Raw genomic sequence first — 17,632 nt, 5'->3', positions numbered from 1 at the left:
TTGGCGAAGAAGTGGTCGTGGTAGGAATGTTATACAGCGCTTTCAGACTCTCCGTTGCATGTTCTGCCACCCAGACAACATTATCGATCATGTCCGACGGTAGATCCGCCCGTACCACGGTAGTCGGGACGCGGCTAATCGGAGGACTCAAACCTACCATGTCGGCGGTATCCAAAGGAGTCGTCGACCTAGGACTTCGCCCTGGTGCTGTTAACCCACCGCCAACCGCTCCAGACGTCGATGTCGATGTCGATGACGACGACAGACGACTCCCTAGAGGTTTGCGTCTTCGTACCTCGTGTCCCACGTACCGACTCCAGTCTACTTGCTCGAGTCGCTGCCGTAGGTCGCGGATGCTGGTCCAGCTGGGTAGAACCTCGGAGATGACGTTGATGTAGTCTGGTTTTAGCGGGAGCATGTACGGAGACAGCCTGGCGTTCAAAGCCAGCGGCGAGCTGGGGTTTGGTGGATTTGTTGCAATGTAGTTGATGTAGGATGTGATGTCGCCTTGCACTAATCCCAGTGATCTTTGAGCTAGAGCGATGGCTAATAATGGAGAACGGTCGCGTCCTAAGGCGGCCTGGGCGAGGAACTTGGATACCTCGAGATAGACCTGGACAATATGTTTGGAGTAATCCGGTCGAAGAGCAGGAACCAGTGATGATGATGATGAAGATGAAGATGATGACGGTAACGTATGATCTTGCTGGCTCTGTTCCGTCGGCGCAACGCAATCGTCAGCAATTCCCAGGATTCCATAAATTTTATCTCTCCGCTCGGTGCACTTTGAGTCGTGGAACTCGGTAATCAATTCCTCCAATGTGCAAGTGGTGTGGAAAATTCGACGGGTCGTTAACCTCACCGGCAGACTCTGCATGACTTGAAGGACGAGAACGGGAATCACACATGAGGACATGGTTTGCAGCTCGCGAATCGCTCGCATCACGCTTTCAAAGTGCTGCCATTCAAGCCGGGCCATCCCACACCATACCTCGATCTGACTGGCCTGCAGGAACTCCTGGATGATCCATGTCCGCGTCCAGTATGTGGCTCGACATAATTCAAGGAGGTTGGTCCATCGGCTGGCGGTTGCATCGTTGATATATCGATCTCGAAACCATGTTAGATTAGTAGTGTTGCTGTTACGTCCATCGCCTCCTTGCTTTTTGGTAGTATTGTTCGATTTAGTTGTAGTTTTATTTGATCCCTGACCAGCACCGCTGGTAGTTGAAAGAGCCATTTCATGGATGAACTCGAGAGCCCGTGCCTGTCTGCGGTCATCGCTAGGTAGGCCAAGCCAGACGATGACAAGCGAAGCGCCTTGATAGATACTTCCCATGAGGTTGACATGAAAATTGCGCTCGTCTAGGTTCTTCTGGTCGATGCACAAGGCATCAATCCATAGAAATCGACTCTCTCCTTGCTGTCTCAAATGCCACAATAATTTCCATAGGTTCTGGCGAACAGCAAATGGCCGTCCATTGACTCGCACCACTCGGCCAGCATCCTCGGAACTGCCCCATGTATACGACACTGCAATGTAGGCCGGTCGTCGTGAGATGGCGTACTGTGTGATCCGGAGTGAAATTACGTCGTTGCTGTTGAGTTTGGTGTTGGTTGCGGTGCCTTGGATTTGAATTAATCGCATGAACCCACCCGCTAATTTGAGCCGCTCATGTCGATATTCATCCATGCTGCCGGTTCACCCCGCCATGGGCTGGCGTGGGGTGTAGAAGTAGACGTTGATCACGATTGTTGCCAGTGCACCGTCGTCCCTGGGGAGCCTCCCTTTATACGTATCCAGGGGCTCTCGAATCTATCACCGCAAGCTCACAACCCAACGAAGGTCCGGGGATTGAACGCCGTGATCAAATGTTAGATGTCGATATCATCTGCCGAACAAGAGATATCAAGCAATTGAAAAATTGAACGTTCTTTGACAACTTTCATGAAGATATTTTTAGCCCAAATGAGGATTCCCAACATACAAGGTAGCCGAAGGGGCCGCTTTTGCAGGTGAATGGAAACAAGTAATAACCTAATAGGATTGGTTCAGGACCTTTTTGGGGGCGGTTTTCCAGCAAGTAGCAATGACCTGACTCGAGATCGACGGAGCCGTGAAAATAGACCCGGGTAACCATGATCTGAAAATTCGATATCAACAGTATTGATGTCCATGTGTATTGTACAGCATATAGGGGTTTAGTAAGCTGTCCCTAAGTAGTTCGTACGACACCATCGTCCAGCCTCGAGTTTCTCTGATAGGTCGGAATGGCTGGTCAGAATGGCTGAAACAGTCCTAGAGTAAATTGGAGTAAAAGTGGTAAAGGCAATTTTGTATCCACATGGCGGATTGGATCAGGAGTTGATGGTAAAGATGTGCAAGGAACAAGCATTCTAGTATTCGAAGGAAGTCTCTTCTCGTGGAATGGACGTTTGATTGTGCTAGAGTCAACCAAGGGACTCACTTTTACCTACACTGAGCGGATGTTCGTGATCTATTCAAATTCTCTATGTTGAATATCTTTCATTGTGGCATTAGGTTCGAAACCACACGTTCGTGAGCATTAGTTTCTAATCATGCATGACTGTGGTATCTGTTGTACAAGTGGTGTCCATCTAGCGACCTATACTCCTTGATCGGTGCCGAAAAGTGGCTTGGGATATCTTGGGGTAATAATCATCATGATAAATTTGCCATGAGATGCGGATTTCACAATCTGACCGCCAAAGTCTTAGGCTTGTCAGTTGCAACAACCACATTGCTGTCAAAGTCGCTCGTTGCTCTGCTCTAGGTATGCCATAGCCGCGCGTCGAGAACGAGAGGCCGGGTCACAGGCACCAGCCGAAACATATGACAATGGCCCTGGTAACAGACATATACTGTGGAAAAATTCTTGATGGAAAGTCGCTTTCATCTTGTGAGATATCATAAGCTCGATCGTATCACAAGGTCCACAGTTCGAATCCACGCGTCCTCCAACGATAGTATTGGATCATGGGTCATTCAAGTATCGGGTCGCCAGACCTGATCCGTATGTCATGACAGTGTTGGGAAAGTCGTTGAAACATCACATCGGCTTGACTTTGTTACTGTTGGTCACAGGGCGAGCTTGATGAAATTGACTGAGGAGGCCCTTGGCCACATAAATGACCTCGTTGTCGTCTCCGTACTGTGCAATCACTTGTATGCTAGTAGCGAGTTCGGGTTTCCAGGGGTAGTCTGGGTGAATTGGTCCTGGAGTGGAGATGGAGGGTAGGCCTGCTAGACTTGCTGGAACGGTGAAAACATCATTCATGTATGACTCTGTCGGGTTGCTTGAATCGAGGTATTTGACGTGGGGTGGTGGAGTCGGTGCGGTGGGACATACAATGAGGTCTACACCATTTTCGACGCCAACAGAATTGTTTCGGAGCGGATTGGGCATTCGAAAGACCGAGTCAAAGTCGTTCTGGACCATACGACGAATCTTTTGAGCTTTGATGAAATAGTTGTCCATTGCTCCGGCGCTCAAACTGTAGGTTCCGAGAAGGATGCGCCTTCTCACCTCAGGCCCAAAGTAGTCGTAGCGATGCGCGGCATAAAGGGTGTTGTCATCTTCGGCCGAAGGTGACGTACGTTTCTGGCCGTATCTGACACCATCGTATTTGGCCAGGTTGGAGGATGCTTCGGCGGTGGCGAGGATATAATACGCCGAGAGGGCATGTCTTGTGGAGGGGAGAGAGATGGGGACGATTTCGTGCCCACGCGACTGCAAAAAGCTCAGGGTCGCAGTCCATGCCCAACGAACCATTGGATGCATTTCGGCAATGTTGTACTCTAATGGAATGCCTATTCGCCTTCCTTTGGACTTTAGTACCGGATTCCCTTTCCATCTACCGAGGTTTCGCAACGGTCTCAGAGTCTTCGGAGATACGTATGTGATCAAACTTCCTTGAACTTTCGACCGACGCTGATTCTTAACCTCCATAATTCTTCGACGCGTATCGTCGTTCAAACATGTAGGATCAAGAGGATCAGGAGAGTCAAGAATGTCTATGGGATTTAGCCAATGATCAAGAAAGGGTTGTGGAGAGAGTCTGGAACGTACCGTACATGAGATGGACGTCCTTTGCACTGCGGGCGATGATACCAACTGTGTCGAGAGAATTGGCATATGGGATCACGCCATAACGAGATATCCTTCCATAAGAGGGTTTGAATCCGACCAAAGCCATATAGGCAGCGGGGAGTCTGACAGAACCACCCGTGTCTGTCCCAATGCCGTAATGGGCCATGTACTCGGAGACGACCACAGCGCTTCCACCTGAACTTCCACCGACAGATAGCGCATCGCGATCAATTCCATTTGACATGCGTCCAAAGGCAGAATTGAGGGAGTGAGAGCCCATGCCAAACTCGTCCATGTTTGTTTTGGAAAGGAGGACCAAACCTGCCCTTTCGAGCCGCCTTGTGACAGTGGCATTTTGGTGAGGCTGGAAGGTACGCAAAATGTTGGACGCAGCGGTAGTGGGTAGACGGTTGGTATTGATATTGTCCTTGACAGCTACCGTGTAGCCCTCATTAGCAGAAAGTAGTTTGTCTTTGTAGAATCAAGTTAGTCGAAGGGACAGGTTGTGTAAGGTCATGGGTTGTGGGACATCTCACCGAAATTTTGCCAGTCTCTTGTGCTTCTATGGAGGGATTGAGCGGTTCGTCCACGAGTCAATAACTCCTTCTGCGCGGAGAGGATTTCGCTGATGGTGGAAATATTGGGATTTCCATAGTGTTCGTTGACTTGAGAACGGTTGAGGATTTTCTCAAGCTGTTTAACTAGTTGGACCTGCCTGAAGTTGCGGTGACCCCGGCCGATCCTCATCAGCAAAGACTATCGCCTGAGGCAGATGTTGGAAGCAACGAGAGAGGTGGTCTGGCCCACAGGGCTTGTGAAGATGGGCGCAGTCTGGTCATCCGACCAGAATGTCATAGGAATGAGGATGTAATTGGAGATTTGAGATCACGTGAAAAATTGAGATAAGATAAGATCTCACCGCTGAAGTCGAACATTTAAACTGCTTCTATTTGCTGTTTACTCCGCAGTATATCTTTACGAGCATATGATTGAACGTAGAAAGCCGCTACCCACTAGTGCCACTAAACATCGGAGTAGTCGTGCTAGTGCAAGCATGACATAATTCTCCAAGAAATGTGCAACTCTCCTCTTGGACGGCAGATAAATGGAACGAGTCTTTGGGCTGCAATTATCTTGTCTGCATTACTATTCTTTGACATTAATGATTCCCCCAAGAAACATATAAACCCAACCCTCAGAAATGACGGTGCCTGTTTGTGCGCGAGCGACTGCAAGAGCAGCTTCGCGGAGTGTCGTCTGTCAAGCTATCAGACCTGCAACTCGGACAGCGTCGCTCTCCAATAAGGTGTTGAACCAGTCGAGAGCTATAAGCAGTTACGGGTATACGCAGTCGAAAGCACTTGTCTACTCCAAATACGGCGAACCGCAAGACGTCCTCAGTCTCCACGGCCATTCCATCTCTCCAGTAGCCGGCACCAGCGTGGTAGTGCGAATGCTGGTTGCCCCAATCAACCCTGCCGATGTAAATCAGATCCAAGGCGTGTACCCTTCAAAACCTGAATTGACTACATCTCTGGGAACGTCGGAGCCATCGGCGGTGGGAGGCAATGAGGGCGTGGGAGAGGTCATCAGCATCGGCTCGGGGGTCAAGAGTTTGTCCAAAGGAGACTGGGTTATTATGAAGCATACATCACAAGGAACATGGCGCACACATCTGGAAATCGATGAGAGCAAGCTGTTGAAGATTGACAACAAAGACGGTCTCACTCCTCTGCAAGTGGGAACGGTATCGGTCAACCCTTGCACAGCGTACCGAATGCTCCTCGACTCAGCCAAATGGGACTTCCGGGGGGGCGAGTGGTTTATACAGAACGGAGCCAATAGTGGTGTTGGAAGGGCAGCCATCCAACTCGGCAAAGAGTGGGGATTCAAGAGCATCAATGTGATTCGAGGGCGAGAGGACAAGGAGGCGGAGCAAGAGCTCAAACAAGAACTACTGGATCTGGGAGCGACGCAAGTGGTGACAGAAGAAGAGCTTCAAGGCCGAGGTATGAAGGATCAGATCAAGGAATGGACAAATGGAGGTCGCGAGCAGGTCAAGGTTGGGTTGAATTGTGTGGGAGGGAAACCAGCGACAGCACTGGCAAAATTTCTGAGCCCTGGAGCCAGCATGGTGACGTACGGTGCCATGAGCAAGCAGCCTGTCATGCTGCCGGCTTCGTTGCTGATTTTCAAGGAGATCAGCTTCAGTGGGTTCTGGGTCAGCAAATGGAGTGATCGCTATCCAGACCAAAAAAAGCAGACGGTAGAGGACGTGCTGAGATTGACGAGGGAAGGGAAATTCAAGGACATCCCGGTGCAAGAATGCAAATGGGGTTGGAAGACGGGCTTGGAGACACTTCAGGCGGCGGTTCAAGGCACTCTTGGAGGCTTCCGGGCAGGCAAGGGAGTTTTCGTCTTTGAGGAAACCTGAGCAGATGTTGTTTGTCATGTAAAAGTAGCATCTGACAGGGTTTCATTGCGCGTGATACCATAGTGTACATAGTGTAGAAATGATTGATATGAGTAAGTCGATTCATAAGGTCAGTATATCATGTGTGGTGTAAGCATGGATGTCAGCGGCAGGGCTGGCGTGCTTGGGTAATGTTTTAGGCATTCAATGCCCAGGGCGGACACTACATAGGTAGGTAAGGTACGTACCTAGGTACCTTAGGGACCCCTCGACCTATACCTAAAATACCGCACGCTGCCCTAATAAAACACCTGGGCGTGCCATGCCACCGTATATCCTGGGTCTTTGTACCTCAGCCGTGCCTTCCCTCCAATGACAACCCATCCCATCCCACCTTCCACCATCTCAACTTCCCAATCTGCTGGGAAGGTGCGCTGGATTTCCGCGTTTCAGCACCTTCCCTCATCGCTTAGTACCGTAGCCTGCTTCTGCGACTGCGTCTCTCAGTCTTCCATGCAGTCATTGTTGAGATTTACATCTCTCGTCTACCGCCCACCATCCACCGTCCAGTCTACGGTCTCGGCTCTAACCGAATCCGTGACTTCTGTAAGCCCAAAAGGCGTGGGTGAAGTCGTTTCCTATCTTCTTTTTCACCTGGTCATCTCATTCTGATTTCCCCAGCGATCAGCTATTAATGCTGCTGACCCGCAAGGCAAAAGTAAGATCCTTCAAATCTTTTCAATTGTTTCCTCAAAGAGTTCTGTCAAAAGCCTGGAGTTGTTCCCCTTTGGTCAAGATGAATGAAGACGAGTTTCGAAAGGCTGCTCATGCGGCGATCGAGGACAGTAAGTACCCTTTCCATGCATGACGTTTCATTGCTCCTCATCAACCTTGACCTACACTAACGAACACACCACTGGTCAGTCATCCAATACAACAAAAACATCACAGACTTCCCAGTCCTACCCACCATCAAGCCAGGTTATCTAGCACCGCAGCTCCCCAAGTCTGCACCTGAACATCCGCAGACATGGTCAGAGATTCAGCCCGACATTGCCTCCAAGATTGTTCCCGGCGTCACTCATTGGCAGTCTCCCAACTTCATGGCCTTCTTCCCCGCTAGTGTCACATATCCTTCCATGCTGGGTGAACTCTATTCAGCCGCTTTCACTGCTCCGGCCTTCAACTGGCTCTGCTCACCTGCCTGTACTGAGCTTGAGACCGTTGTGATGGACTGGCTCGCACAGGCTTTTGCCCTTCCAAAGGAATTCTATTCCACCAGCCCAAATGGTGGTGGTGGAACCATCCAGGGCTCTGCTTCCGAGGCCATTGTCACATGCATGGTTGCTGCTCGTGAGAGATATCTTCATGCTAAGTGCGATGAGGAGGGGTTTGCTCCCGAAAGCAAAGAGAGGGAGGACCGGATATCGTCTCTGCGTGCCAAACTTGTAGCCCTTGCATCTGACCAGACTCATTCAAGCACTCAAAAAGGCTCCATGATCGCCGGTACCCGTTTCCGCTCCATCCCCACCAAATTCTCCAACGAGCTTTCCCTCCAGCCAGAGGAGCTCGAAGCTGCGCTCGAGCAGGTCAAAGCTGATGGCTTGGAACCATACTACATCACTCTCACCCTCGGGACCACCTCAACCTGTGCCGTCGATGACTTGGAAGCCCTGGCGCCAGTCTTCAAAAAATATCCCAATCTCTGGGTTCATGTGGACGCCGCATATGCAGGCGCCTCCCTCGTCTGCCCCGAGTTTTCCGACAAGTATTCGGCCTCGATGATCCACGTGGACAGCTTTGACATGAATATGCACAAGTGGCTTTTGGTCAACTTTGACGCCAGCTGTCTGTTTGTCCAGAACCGAAACCATTTGACTCGTGCACTGAGCATTTCGGCCGCATACTATGTCAATAAACACAGTGACAGTGGTCTCGTCACCGACTACCGCGACTGGCAGATCCCCTTGGGCAGAAGATTCCGCGCTTTGAAGATCTGGTTCGTCCTGCGAAGCTTTGGCCTGGAGGGTCTTCGAAAGCATATCCGTAACAGTGTAGCCATTGGTGAGGTCTTTGCAGAATTGGTCCGGCAGAGAAGCGACCTATTTGAGCTGGTCGTCACTCCTCGTTTCGCCTTGACATGTTTCCGAGTCAAACCCGACATTATCTCTACGACGAGTACGAGTGAGACAGGACAAGACTTTGTGTCTTCGGCTGCAGCTCAGCAACAGAAAGACCAAGAGGCCAATGCCGTCACCTTAAGAATCGGTGATCTAATCAACGAGCGGGGACAGGTATTCTTGACCTGCAGTTCCACCTCGGGCAAGAGCTTCATCCGTGTGGTCAGTGGCAATGCCAAAGCAGAGGAAAAGTACGTCAGGAGTGCTTTTGACATCATCGTCAAGACAACAGAAGAGGTCCTTGGTGAAAGACGCCTTGGTGGTAAGACGGTGGCGAATGGACACGCCAAATAGACGACAGGACGAGATCTCCGAACCAGTAGCCGACATAGCTTCCGAAATGGAGAACTCTTATGGGAATCATGATGATAGACTTGTACAGCTACAAAAAGATGAACATTGAGGCCGGACCTTGGTCTTAGGCATGTATGATAGGAATGACTTAGAAAAGATGGTGAATCAGCTAGAGTATCGGTATATTCCGTAGTCGACCAGACCAATAGTAATCGAGGTGTTCATCGAGACCTTTTGCTTACTCTGAGGTATGTTGACGCAAGGATGACTCCTCAGCGGGCGAAGTGTCAAAGTGCTCTTAATCGAAAATGGTCATAACCTGCCACCCCTGTCTGTATACTCTGGAGTATCTGATATACGTCGAATCATTCGGGGTTTTCTGCTGATCTCCTCTGCACGCAGCACTACCCAGAGACAAGCCCGAGGCGCCCTCTAGGCACCCGTGGCACCGTAGGTCGCCGCCCAAGGACCCTCAGAGACAAATGCTTGAGAGGGCACGGGGGGCCGGAGGGGCCGTTGGGGCGACGGCCGTTGCCTTGGCCAGCCACAAGGGATATTGAGCATCAAGCCGAGCAACGAATCGACATACATGGCTGGCTGGTATCTTAACTACCTTGGGAGGGTGTCCATGATGCTTCTGTTAGCATGGGCCTCCACACGTCTCTACCACGAGCCAGAAGTGCGTACTTTCCTGTTTGCCACTGGAACATATTTCGCTTATCTGATGAACGCCTTCTTTCCCATCGCGGTCTACCCCGCCAAAGACGCCCCTAAATGGCGAATTGGTGCGAAACTGTATCTCGGTTTTGCGGTGTTCTCAACTTTGTTATTCATCATCATCTACTTTGCGTTCAAGTGGGAAGACAAGAAAACCAGGAACAGAAGCACGGTAGAGGAATAGAAGCACGGTAGAGGAATAGAAGCACGGTAGAGGAATAGAAGCACGGTAGAGGAAGAAGGTGCGAGGTCAGATACGCTAGAACCGCCATCGTCGCCTGCTGTCGTTGTTTTGGCTGACCAAGGGGCGTGATATCTAAGTCAGTCGATGGGCAATTCAGGGCAGTACTGGTATGGAGGGGTTACAGGAGAGATCTGCGTACGAAACCCAGTAGAAGGGGGCTTTATGGTTGTTTGCAATCTTTCATATATGAGTTTGCTTTGCTTCAGGCGAGGGGAAGCAGAACCTTTGAGTTCACCAGTGTAGAAGCCTCCAGGCATACCGACGACAGTAAATGCAGCCTGGTTAAGTACTGTAGTAGGGGTATTCTAGGTGCCCCAAGGGCCCGAGGGGCCCCTCGGGCTATCTCTTAGGCTTGTAAAGGACTCTGGATCCCCCTGCCGCCAATGCCCGTGGCTCCTTCCTTCCCTCTGCCCCTCGTCCCTTCCCCCACGTGCTCAACTCCAATAATTATTTGTGGCAGGCACGCGTAAAGTGCTGCGTCGACGCGTTCTTCCAACAAAACCTCAACTCACCACGAACCTCACATGCACAACGGCGCCGCATCGCCACAACTCCTCCTCAAGGCCCAACATGTCACAATACCCCCCGGCGGATGACTACAGCGATGCCAATCGAGCCTTTTTGCAGGCAATGCTGTCTTGCAGCTTTCTGACCCTTGAGTCCGCCCGGCCACTTCTCGCTGCCCTTCAGTCGTACAACGAAGGCAAAGAGGTCCTGCCAGAAGATATCTCGGCCGAAGATCTCAATCGATATGTGTCCCAGGCAAACGACAAAGTCTCTCCTCTCGACCTCGAGATTCGGACCACATTTCATCAGAGAACCAGAGAAAAGGTCTATGCTTTGGTCAACACAACCAGCGATGCCATGACTCAGTTAGCCACTTCCTACACCCCCGATGAAATTGCCTTTGTCAAAAGAATGCTAGACGAGATGTTTGACGGGAGACATAATACCACTCGAACCGAGGCTATGTGCCTCAGCGGAATCGACGCCATCAAACTTGGAAGAGCACCCAACAATCGACGGGAAACTCAGAATGCGGATGCAGACAATGCAAACACCCAGTCTTCCCTTGGCTCGTTGAGTCCCAAGGAGGCAGAGACTCTTCTCGACAAATTGGTGCAGGAAGATTGGCTAGAGAAGAGTCGAGCTGGCTTCTACTCCTTGAGTCCCCGTGCACTCTTAGAGCTGAAAGGATGGTTGATCGACACATACAATGAGGATGAGGATGGCGAGAAAAGAGACAAGATCAAAACCTGCTACGCTTGCAAAGACATTGTCACCGTGGTAAGATTGGCCTCCACAATTCTGCTTCTGAATCTTAGCTAACAGTGTCCGCTCGCCATAGGGCCAACGCTGCGAAAACCGTGATTGCCCCTGTCGACTGCACGACATTTGTACCCAACAATTTTGGCGGGCCCAAAGAATGCAATCATCGCATCGCTGTCCACTGTGCAATACCTTGTGGGAGGGTGATCACTATGTGGGTGAAAAGGCCATTACTACCTCGGCAAGCTATCGAAATAGCCGTCCTCGTAATTCCACCGGTCGCCCGCGACCAGTCACCACCAATAGTGATGATGAACGATCAGCAGATGAGGAACATTCGTGAAGGAAACAAACCACTTAAAGAGAACGGTCAGGTACGGCAGAAGATGGGTATCCTCTCCGCGCCAAAAATCACACCATACTAGAGGTTGACAGCGGCTGTGGCACCAGCCACGAATCTCAAGCAAGGCACCAAGGTTGCTTTGCATGTCTTACCCAGCCTTGGACCGTTGGATGTGCCAGCGGACCAGGATGGAAGCTTAACCAAGGCGAGAGCTAGGGCCATGTCACCCACACTTTACCCATGAATCCCCACATCCGTAAGCGAGCAGGGGCATCTAGCGCATTGAGATGGTTCGTCTCCTCAAGGTCATGTCCAATCAACTCCGGAGCTTTCACTGGATATTGACCGACTCTCCGCAATATTGATCCCCCGCTCGCCATTGCAATGACGTTGCATCGATGGATTCGCATTCATCGACGCGCATCATGTCCAAGGTACCAGAGGCAGAAAGCCAACTTTGCTCTATTGCCGCACATTTCCGATTCGATCGAGTGACTCGAAGGGACTAGGGAGTTAGGCAAACTTTCTGGCCACGAGACACTCCAGATGTCTTTCAATGTAACTGTTTGTCATACGCATGCAGTCATACTTACCAGGGCCGAACCGATCTACATTTTGGTATTGCGTCAATGGGGTGAGCTCACTTACCCCCGATAACTATGAACCTGACTCTTTTGTTCTTCTTCAAAACAACCCCGAGATTTCCATTGGGTTGCCAGAACCACACAGTCACAAGCTCCTCCGCGGTAGCTTCATCGTGAGCGCATCTCGTCGCCAGCGTCCCGTGCGCCGGTCGATTTTCAAGAGTGAGATCAGATCGTTGCTCATTGACTAGGCTTAGACCAGAATTTTAGTTTGCGACTGTTCAGGTTGCCAATCTATCTTTGTGGGCGCATCGCCGAATCCTGCGACGTTCTTTACTGACCACTTGACTAGCAGATGCGGTACAAGATGAGATCTTTTCCGGTAGCTATTGCTGCCATGGCGTGGATGGCATGCTTTACTCGAGCGCAGTCTGGCAACGACTCGACCATCTATGAGACTCGATTCGAGAATGTCACTTGGGACGCGTCAAATTGGGTTCTCACCACCACCAATTTGGACCAAGGTCACTACCAATCTCGTGCAATCGCCGCAAATGGCTACATCGGCATCAACGTTGCGTCTCTCGGCCCTTTCTTCGAAGCCGACATCCCAGTCGATGGCGACAACATCCAAGGATGGCCACTTCAAAATCGCCGTCAGAGTTTTGCTACAGTGGGAGGATTCTGGGATTCCCAAGAGACCACAAACAGAACCAATTTTGAGTGGCTGTATCAGTATGGCTGGGACTCAGTCATTAGTGGCATTCCCCACTGGAGCGCAATCATTGTCGACTTGGGAGGTGATGACTACCTGGACGCTTCGACCAACAGCTCCACCATCAGCGATTTCACATCGAGCTACGACTTTAGACAAGGCTTGCTCTCTTGGACATATACATGGACCCCTGCAGACGATACCTCTTTCAACATCTCATATCAACTCTTCACTCACAAGCTCTATGTCAATCAGGCCTTTGTTACCCTGAACATCACCGCTTCAAATGATACAAATTTAACCATTGCCAACGTCCTTAACGGTGATGCGGCCGTACGTTCAACCCCGGGAGACAAAGGCGCCCAAGATGGACTGATCTACACATCTGTCCAACCAGATGGCATTACTAATGTCACTGCCTGGATCTTTGCAACCCTGAATGCGACTGGAGCCACTGCCAACGCAACCGAGCAAGCCACACTTGATCGACCATATGTTGGTAACAACGTGTCCTCTGTTGCTACCGGGTACAATGTCTCTCTGGAAGCTGGCCGAGTAGCCACCTTTACCAAGTTTGTCGGGATCGCCTCCTCTGATGGATTCGACTCGCCTCGCGATATTGCCAGAAATGCAGCCATCAATGCAACAGACTCGGGATTCGACTCGTCGCTCCAAGCCCATGTTGAAGAATGGAGAACACTCCTTCCGGATAGTTCTATTGACGACTACTCATATCCCGAGAACGGCACGCTACCTAATGACGATTTGATTATTGAAGCTTCCATCATTGCCGTGGTGAATCCCTACTATTTGCTTCAAAACTTGATCTCGACCAATGCTGAACTTACGGCGGGCAATGCTTCTATCAATAGCCACAGCATTTCAGTCGGAGGGCTGGGTTCTGACTCATATGCTGGCCTTGTCTTCTGGGATGCCGAAACCTGGATGGCTCCTGGACTGGTCCCAACATTTCCATCAGCCGGCCGATCTTTCGCCAACTACCGGGTGGAAAGGTATGGACAAGCGCAAGCAAACATCGACACCGCATATCAATCATCCAAGAATTCGACCAATTTCACTTCCGACGCCGCAGTATTTCCCTGGACAAGCGGGAGATTTGGGAACTGTACCGCGTCTGGTCCTTGTTGGGATTATCAATACCACCTTAACGGCGACATTGGACAGTTCTTTTCGAATTATTGGATCACCTCAGGCGATACGGATTATTTTGAAGACTCTTTGTATCCCGTCTACGACTCGATCGCGAGTCTCTTTTCCCAAATTCTTGAACCGGACGGGGACTTCTATACGGTCAAAAACATGACGGACCCTGACGAGTACGCCAACCACATCGACAACGGCGGCTTCACCGTTGCCATCATCTCCAATCATCTCAACTATGCCAATCAATATCGCTCCTATTTCAACGACACACCCAACGATACTTGGACGGATCAAGCCGCTAAAGTGCAATTCTCCACCGACGTTGAGGCCAACATCATTCTCGAATATCCGGAGCAAAATGGCTCTACGGTTGTCAAGCAAGCCGACATCATTTTAATCACGTTTCCTCTCTCGTATACCGGTCAGAACTATACCGCTGAGCGATCTCTAGCAGACCTCGACTACTATGCGGCCAAGCAGTCAACCGATGGGCCCGGCATGACATACGCCATGTTCAGCATCATTGCCAATCAAGTCTCGCCGTCAGGTTGCTCTGCCTATACATATCAACATTACTCGTACTACCCTTACGCGAGGGCTCCATGGTATCAATTCAGCGAACAGCTGCTGGACAGCTACAACGACAACGGCGGGACCCATCCAGCATATCCATTCCTGACCGGGCATGGCGGTGCCAATCAAGTGGTTCTATTTGGGTACCTCGGCCTTCGCTTGATCCCGGGATTTACGCTCTACATCGATCCAGCCCTGCCACCTCAAGTACCCCAGATCCGTTACCGGACATTCCACTTCCACGGTCATCCGATCACGGCCTTCTCGAACCAGACACACACGACACTTTCACGCAACAGCTCGCTGGAGCCAGCTGAAGGCGCAGTGCCGAACGCAACGTTTAGTGAAACCGCGATCCCCATCGTCGTAGGTGGACTGGGCTCGGAAATCTTAGGCAACTACAGCCTAGGACCAGACTCGAGCGTAACGATCGAGAACCGCAACTACAGCAGTCTACGCACGACGGCCGACAACCTCGTGCAATGCGTCCCCGTGACATCGCCAGATGACTTCTTACCCGGCCAATTCCCCATCGCGGCCGTCGACGGCGCCGCCTCCACCAAATGGCAACCAGTCTTTGCCAACAAGTCCGCCAGTATCACCATCTCCACCGAGCCTGGCTACACGGTGCGTGGCCTATACTTTGACTGGGCTCAAGCCCCTCCGTGGAACTACTCTGTTTACTTCCACAACTATACGCTGGATGACCCATCCAGCACGGATGTCAATGGCACAGAGGGTGTTTTACTGGTAGCAAGTGCCGATGGCGTCATCGAAGCCAAGTATGATGAGGAAGCCATCTTCAATATTGAGCCGATCCAAGCCAACATCACCACATTGAATTTCACAGGTAGTGGTGGATCAGGCAACGAAACCATCGTCACGGCTAGATACGCTACATTGCAAATCTGGGGCAGTCTAATCAATGAAACCCACAACGCCACTTACCAGCAAGGCGATGGTGCTACTGTAGCAGAGTTTGGAATCATTGTCGACGGATTGGATCAAAGTCAGAATGCCCCAGCTCTTCAGAATGCTACGTCCTCGGCAAGGAAGAGTAAGAGAGAACTTGGGAGGCGTGCGGGTGCTGGCGCTACTGGTGGACGTCGTCGCCGTCACAATGATCCTCTTGCTGGGCATTATGATAATATCGAGCGGGATTTCTTGCTGAAATTGGGTAGGATCAGGAGAGGTTCGGGTCTTGATTAATACGAGGCTGCAGAGCAGGTAAGAGCTGACTGGATTGGAGATGACAGAAAGGATTTCTTGATCTATTGATTGATAGGAGACAGGCCAATCTGGCGTTAATACGAAAACGTCTCTAATTCTAATAAAATCATGAAAAACATCTGTGTCGGTTCGTTACCATGAGTGAACTTGCAGTCGCTATTTGATACTATACTAGTAGCGAATGAATGCGAAATGTGACGTCGCGAATGCGTGCATATGACACATTAATGGCGCATGCATCCTGGCGATGTTTTGCATGCAGCAAGCTTTTTGGTGAACCCTCTCCAGATCTGGTCCAGATGGTTGAGTCCGATGCTAGGAAGATGGAAGTTCCGCCTTGATCTAGAGGACCTCATGCTTCTTTCCCCCTCCGCGCCCCTCTCCCTTTTCCTTCTGCCGTATGGGAAGATGCATGGGCGCCGTCCTGCTCATGGTTATGTATTGGCGGTGGGAGAGTGTGCCGCCGAGACGATTGCTTTTGTTTGCATTGCGCATATCATCAAGTCTTCCAAGGGGCGCCGTTAAGAAGTTGAATATTGGCGAGTTGATCGCGTGAGATTTGATGTAACAGCCTGCCATCCAAGGAATGTCGAGATTGAGAGTTCTGATGGTGTTTCGCTGGAGCCTAACCATAAAAGGGTGGCAGCCGTCGGTTCTAGGTATCGGAGAGTATTCGCTCAAAGATCAGCCTATGATGTGTCTGTTGCTGTGTAGACCGCGGTGATAGAGGCCCACAAGACTGGTATTGTATCGGTCCAAAGATGTGTCGAAATGAGGTTGATTGCCATCATCTCATTGAGGTTCCGAAACGCTCTCCATTTTGCCACGGGCTTCACCGAACAACGCCTCTTGCATGCGCTGGAGTTCTTCGCTACCCATTTTGTCAAAGCCGCCGAAATTGCGCATCTTTTCTCCACGACCGACGCGCTTCTTCTGGACTTGTTGCCACTCGCCAACCACGCCACGGCAGCCTTCGATGTAGCTACCAAAGCCCAGATCCGTTAGGGCTTGCTCAACGTGTTCGACAGAGATGGTCTTTTTGGATTCCTTCTCCGAGATTTCGTTGGACTCGGAGGAGAGCATGCGCAAGAACTCGAGGGAGCAGGAGATCAGTAGGTCGCGCGCTGGTCGGGTAAAGGTCATCTCGCCCTTCTCGCCAGACCCACCCGCGATCTGTTGGCGGTTGTCCGGAGGCAGCTGGGCGAGGATCTCCGAGATGATCTTCTGCACCGTGGCTTTGGGAAGACTGAGGTCATCAGCGCCTGAAGCAAGAGGAGCAATTAGTGGTAATCCCAAGACAAACGTGGTAGCGCATACCTCCAAATTCTTTATCGGACATGATGTATGGATGAGATTCAGAGGTCGAGATCGGGATCAGATTGATGTTGAGCTAGATGTGATTGCAGCGACACAGGATGTGGTACAACCCATGGAACCAGCCCACAAGAAAAGATCGAGGGAGGATATGGCAGGGGAATATATACCTGAAGGAAGGAGCGTCCGTGGCAGGCGCTATGTGATGAATCTTTGCCCCACCTTCCTTTCTGCCTCGCGAGTCATAGGTCGCCGGAAACGGAATAGCGTGTTGATCTCTTGGCGCAGCAACTCAGTTTTTATTTTCCTCAAACCTCTTCAAGTCTTTATCATTAATCCCAACCAACCTTGACATGTCGTTTGTCAGTTCCATGCACTTCTCGAACCCTTTGAGGGTGTAATTATATGATACATCGTTGGGCATGGACTCTTGCATGATAAGAACTAACAATATCAGACACCACCTTGCCTATTCACAGC

At 50.8% G+C, this 17,632-nt stretch overlaps 7 protein-coding genes across 7 annotated transcripts; 5 read left to right on the top strand and 2 right to left on the bottom strand.

Moving 5' to 3' along the window:
- Positions 1 to 2,507: 2,507 nt before the first annotated feature.
- On the bottom strand, positions 2,508 to 4,959 carry PV10_07696 (uncharacterized protein). The gene is made up of 3 exons (XM_016372629.1): positions 4,649 to 4,959; positions 4,092 to 4,583; positions 2,508 to 4,036 (listed from the first exon to the last, which is right to left on the bottom strand). Exons 1-3 carry the CDS (start codon positions 4,857 to 4,859, stop codon positions 3,072 to 3,074), a joined length of 1,668 nt encoding a protein of 555 aa, XP_016221961.1. The 5' UTR covers positions 4,860 to 4,959; the 3' UTR covers positions 2,508 to 3,071.
- A 258-nt stretch (positions 4,960 to 5,217) lies between these two features.
- PV10_07695 (uncharacterized protein) lies at positions 5,218 to 6,642 on the top strand. Its single transcript, XM_016372628.1, has one exon. It carries the CDS (start codon positions 5,314 to 5,316, stop codon positions 6,544 to 6,546), a length of 1,233 nt encoding a protein of 410 aa, XP_016221960.1. The 5' UTR covers positions 5,218 to 5,313; the 3' UTR covers positions 6,547 to 6,642.
- A 388-nt stretch (positions 6,643 to 7,030) lies between these two features.
- PV10_07694 (uncharacterized protein) lies at positions 7,031 to 9,217 on the top strand. Its single transcript, XM_016372627.1, has 2 exons — positions 7,031 to 7,370; positions 7,450 to 9,217. The coding sequence occupies exons 1-2, from the start codon at positions 7,220 to 7,222 to the stop codon at positions 8,997 to 8,999; spliced, it is 1,701 nt and encodes a 566-aa protein (XP_016221959.1). The 5' UTR covers positions 7,031 to 7,219; the 3' UTR covers positions 9,000 to 9,217.
- A 371-nt stretch (positions 9,218 to 9,588) lies between these two features.
- On the top strand, positions 9,589 to 9,900 carry PV10_07693 (uncharacterized protein; the record flags this gene model as incomplete). The annotated part of the gene is made up of 1 exon (XM_016372626.1): positions 9,589 to 9,900. The coding sequence occupies one exon, from the start codon at positions 9,589 to 9,591 to the stop codon at positions 9,898 to 9,900; it is 312 nt and encodes a 103-aa protein (XP_016221958.1).
- A 630-nt stretch (positions 9,901 to 10,530) lies between these two features.
- On the top strand, positions 10,531 to 11,331 carry PV10_07692 (uncharacterized protein; the record flags this gene model as incomplete). Its single annotated transcript, XM_016372625.1, has 2 exons — positions 10,531 to 11,247; positions 11,293 to 11,331. 2 exons carry the CDS (start codon positions 10,531 to 10,533, stop codon positions 11,329 to 11,331), a joined length of 756 nt encoding a protein of 251 aa, XP_016221957.1.
- Positions 11,332 to 12,332: 1,001 nt separating this feature from the next.
- Positions 12,333 to 15,857, top strand: PV10_07691 (uncharacterized protein). The gene is made up of 2 exons (XM_016372624.1): positions 12,333 to 12,458; positions 12,509 to 15,857. The coding sequence occupies exon 2, from the start codon at positions 12,512 to 12,514 to the stop codon at positions 15,815 to 15,817; it is 3,306 nt and encodes a 1,101-aa protein (XP_016221956.1). The 5' UTR covers positions 12,333 to 12,458; positions 12,509 to 12,511; the 3' UTR covers positions 15,818 to 15,857.
- Positions 15,858 to 15,894: 37 nt separating this feature from the next.
- On the bottom strand, positions 15,895 to 17,304 carry PV10_07690 (uncharacterized protein). Its single transcript, XM_016372623.1, has 2 exons — positions 17,156 to 17,304; positions 15,895 to 17,100 (listed from the first exon to the last, which is right to left on the bottom strand). The coding sequence occupies exons 1-2, from the start codon at positions 17,175 to 17,177 to the stop codon at positions 16,631 to 16,633; spliced, it is 492 nt and encodes a 163-aa protein (XP_016221955.1). The 5' UTR covers positions 17,178 to 17,304; the 3' UTR covers positions 15,895 to 16,630.
- Between the last annotated feature and the right edge of the window lie 328 nt (positions 17,305 to 17,632).

This window comes from Exophiala mesophila (assembly GCF_000836275.1).
Source record: "Exophiala mesophila strain CBS 40295 unplaced genomic scaffold supercont1.5, whole genome shotgun sequence".
Lineage (NCBI taxonomy): Eukaryota > Fungi > Ascomycota > Eurotiomycetes > Chaetothyriales > Herpotrichiellaceae > Exophiala > Exophiala mesophila.
Note: the sequence above shows the minus strand (reverse complement) of the source record. Positions and strands in the feature narration are given on the sequence as shown.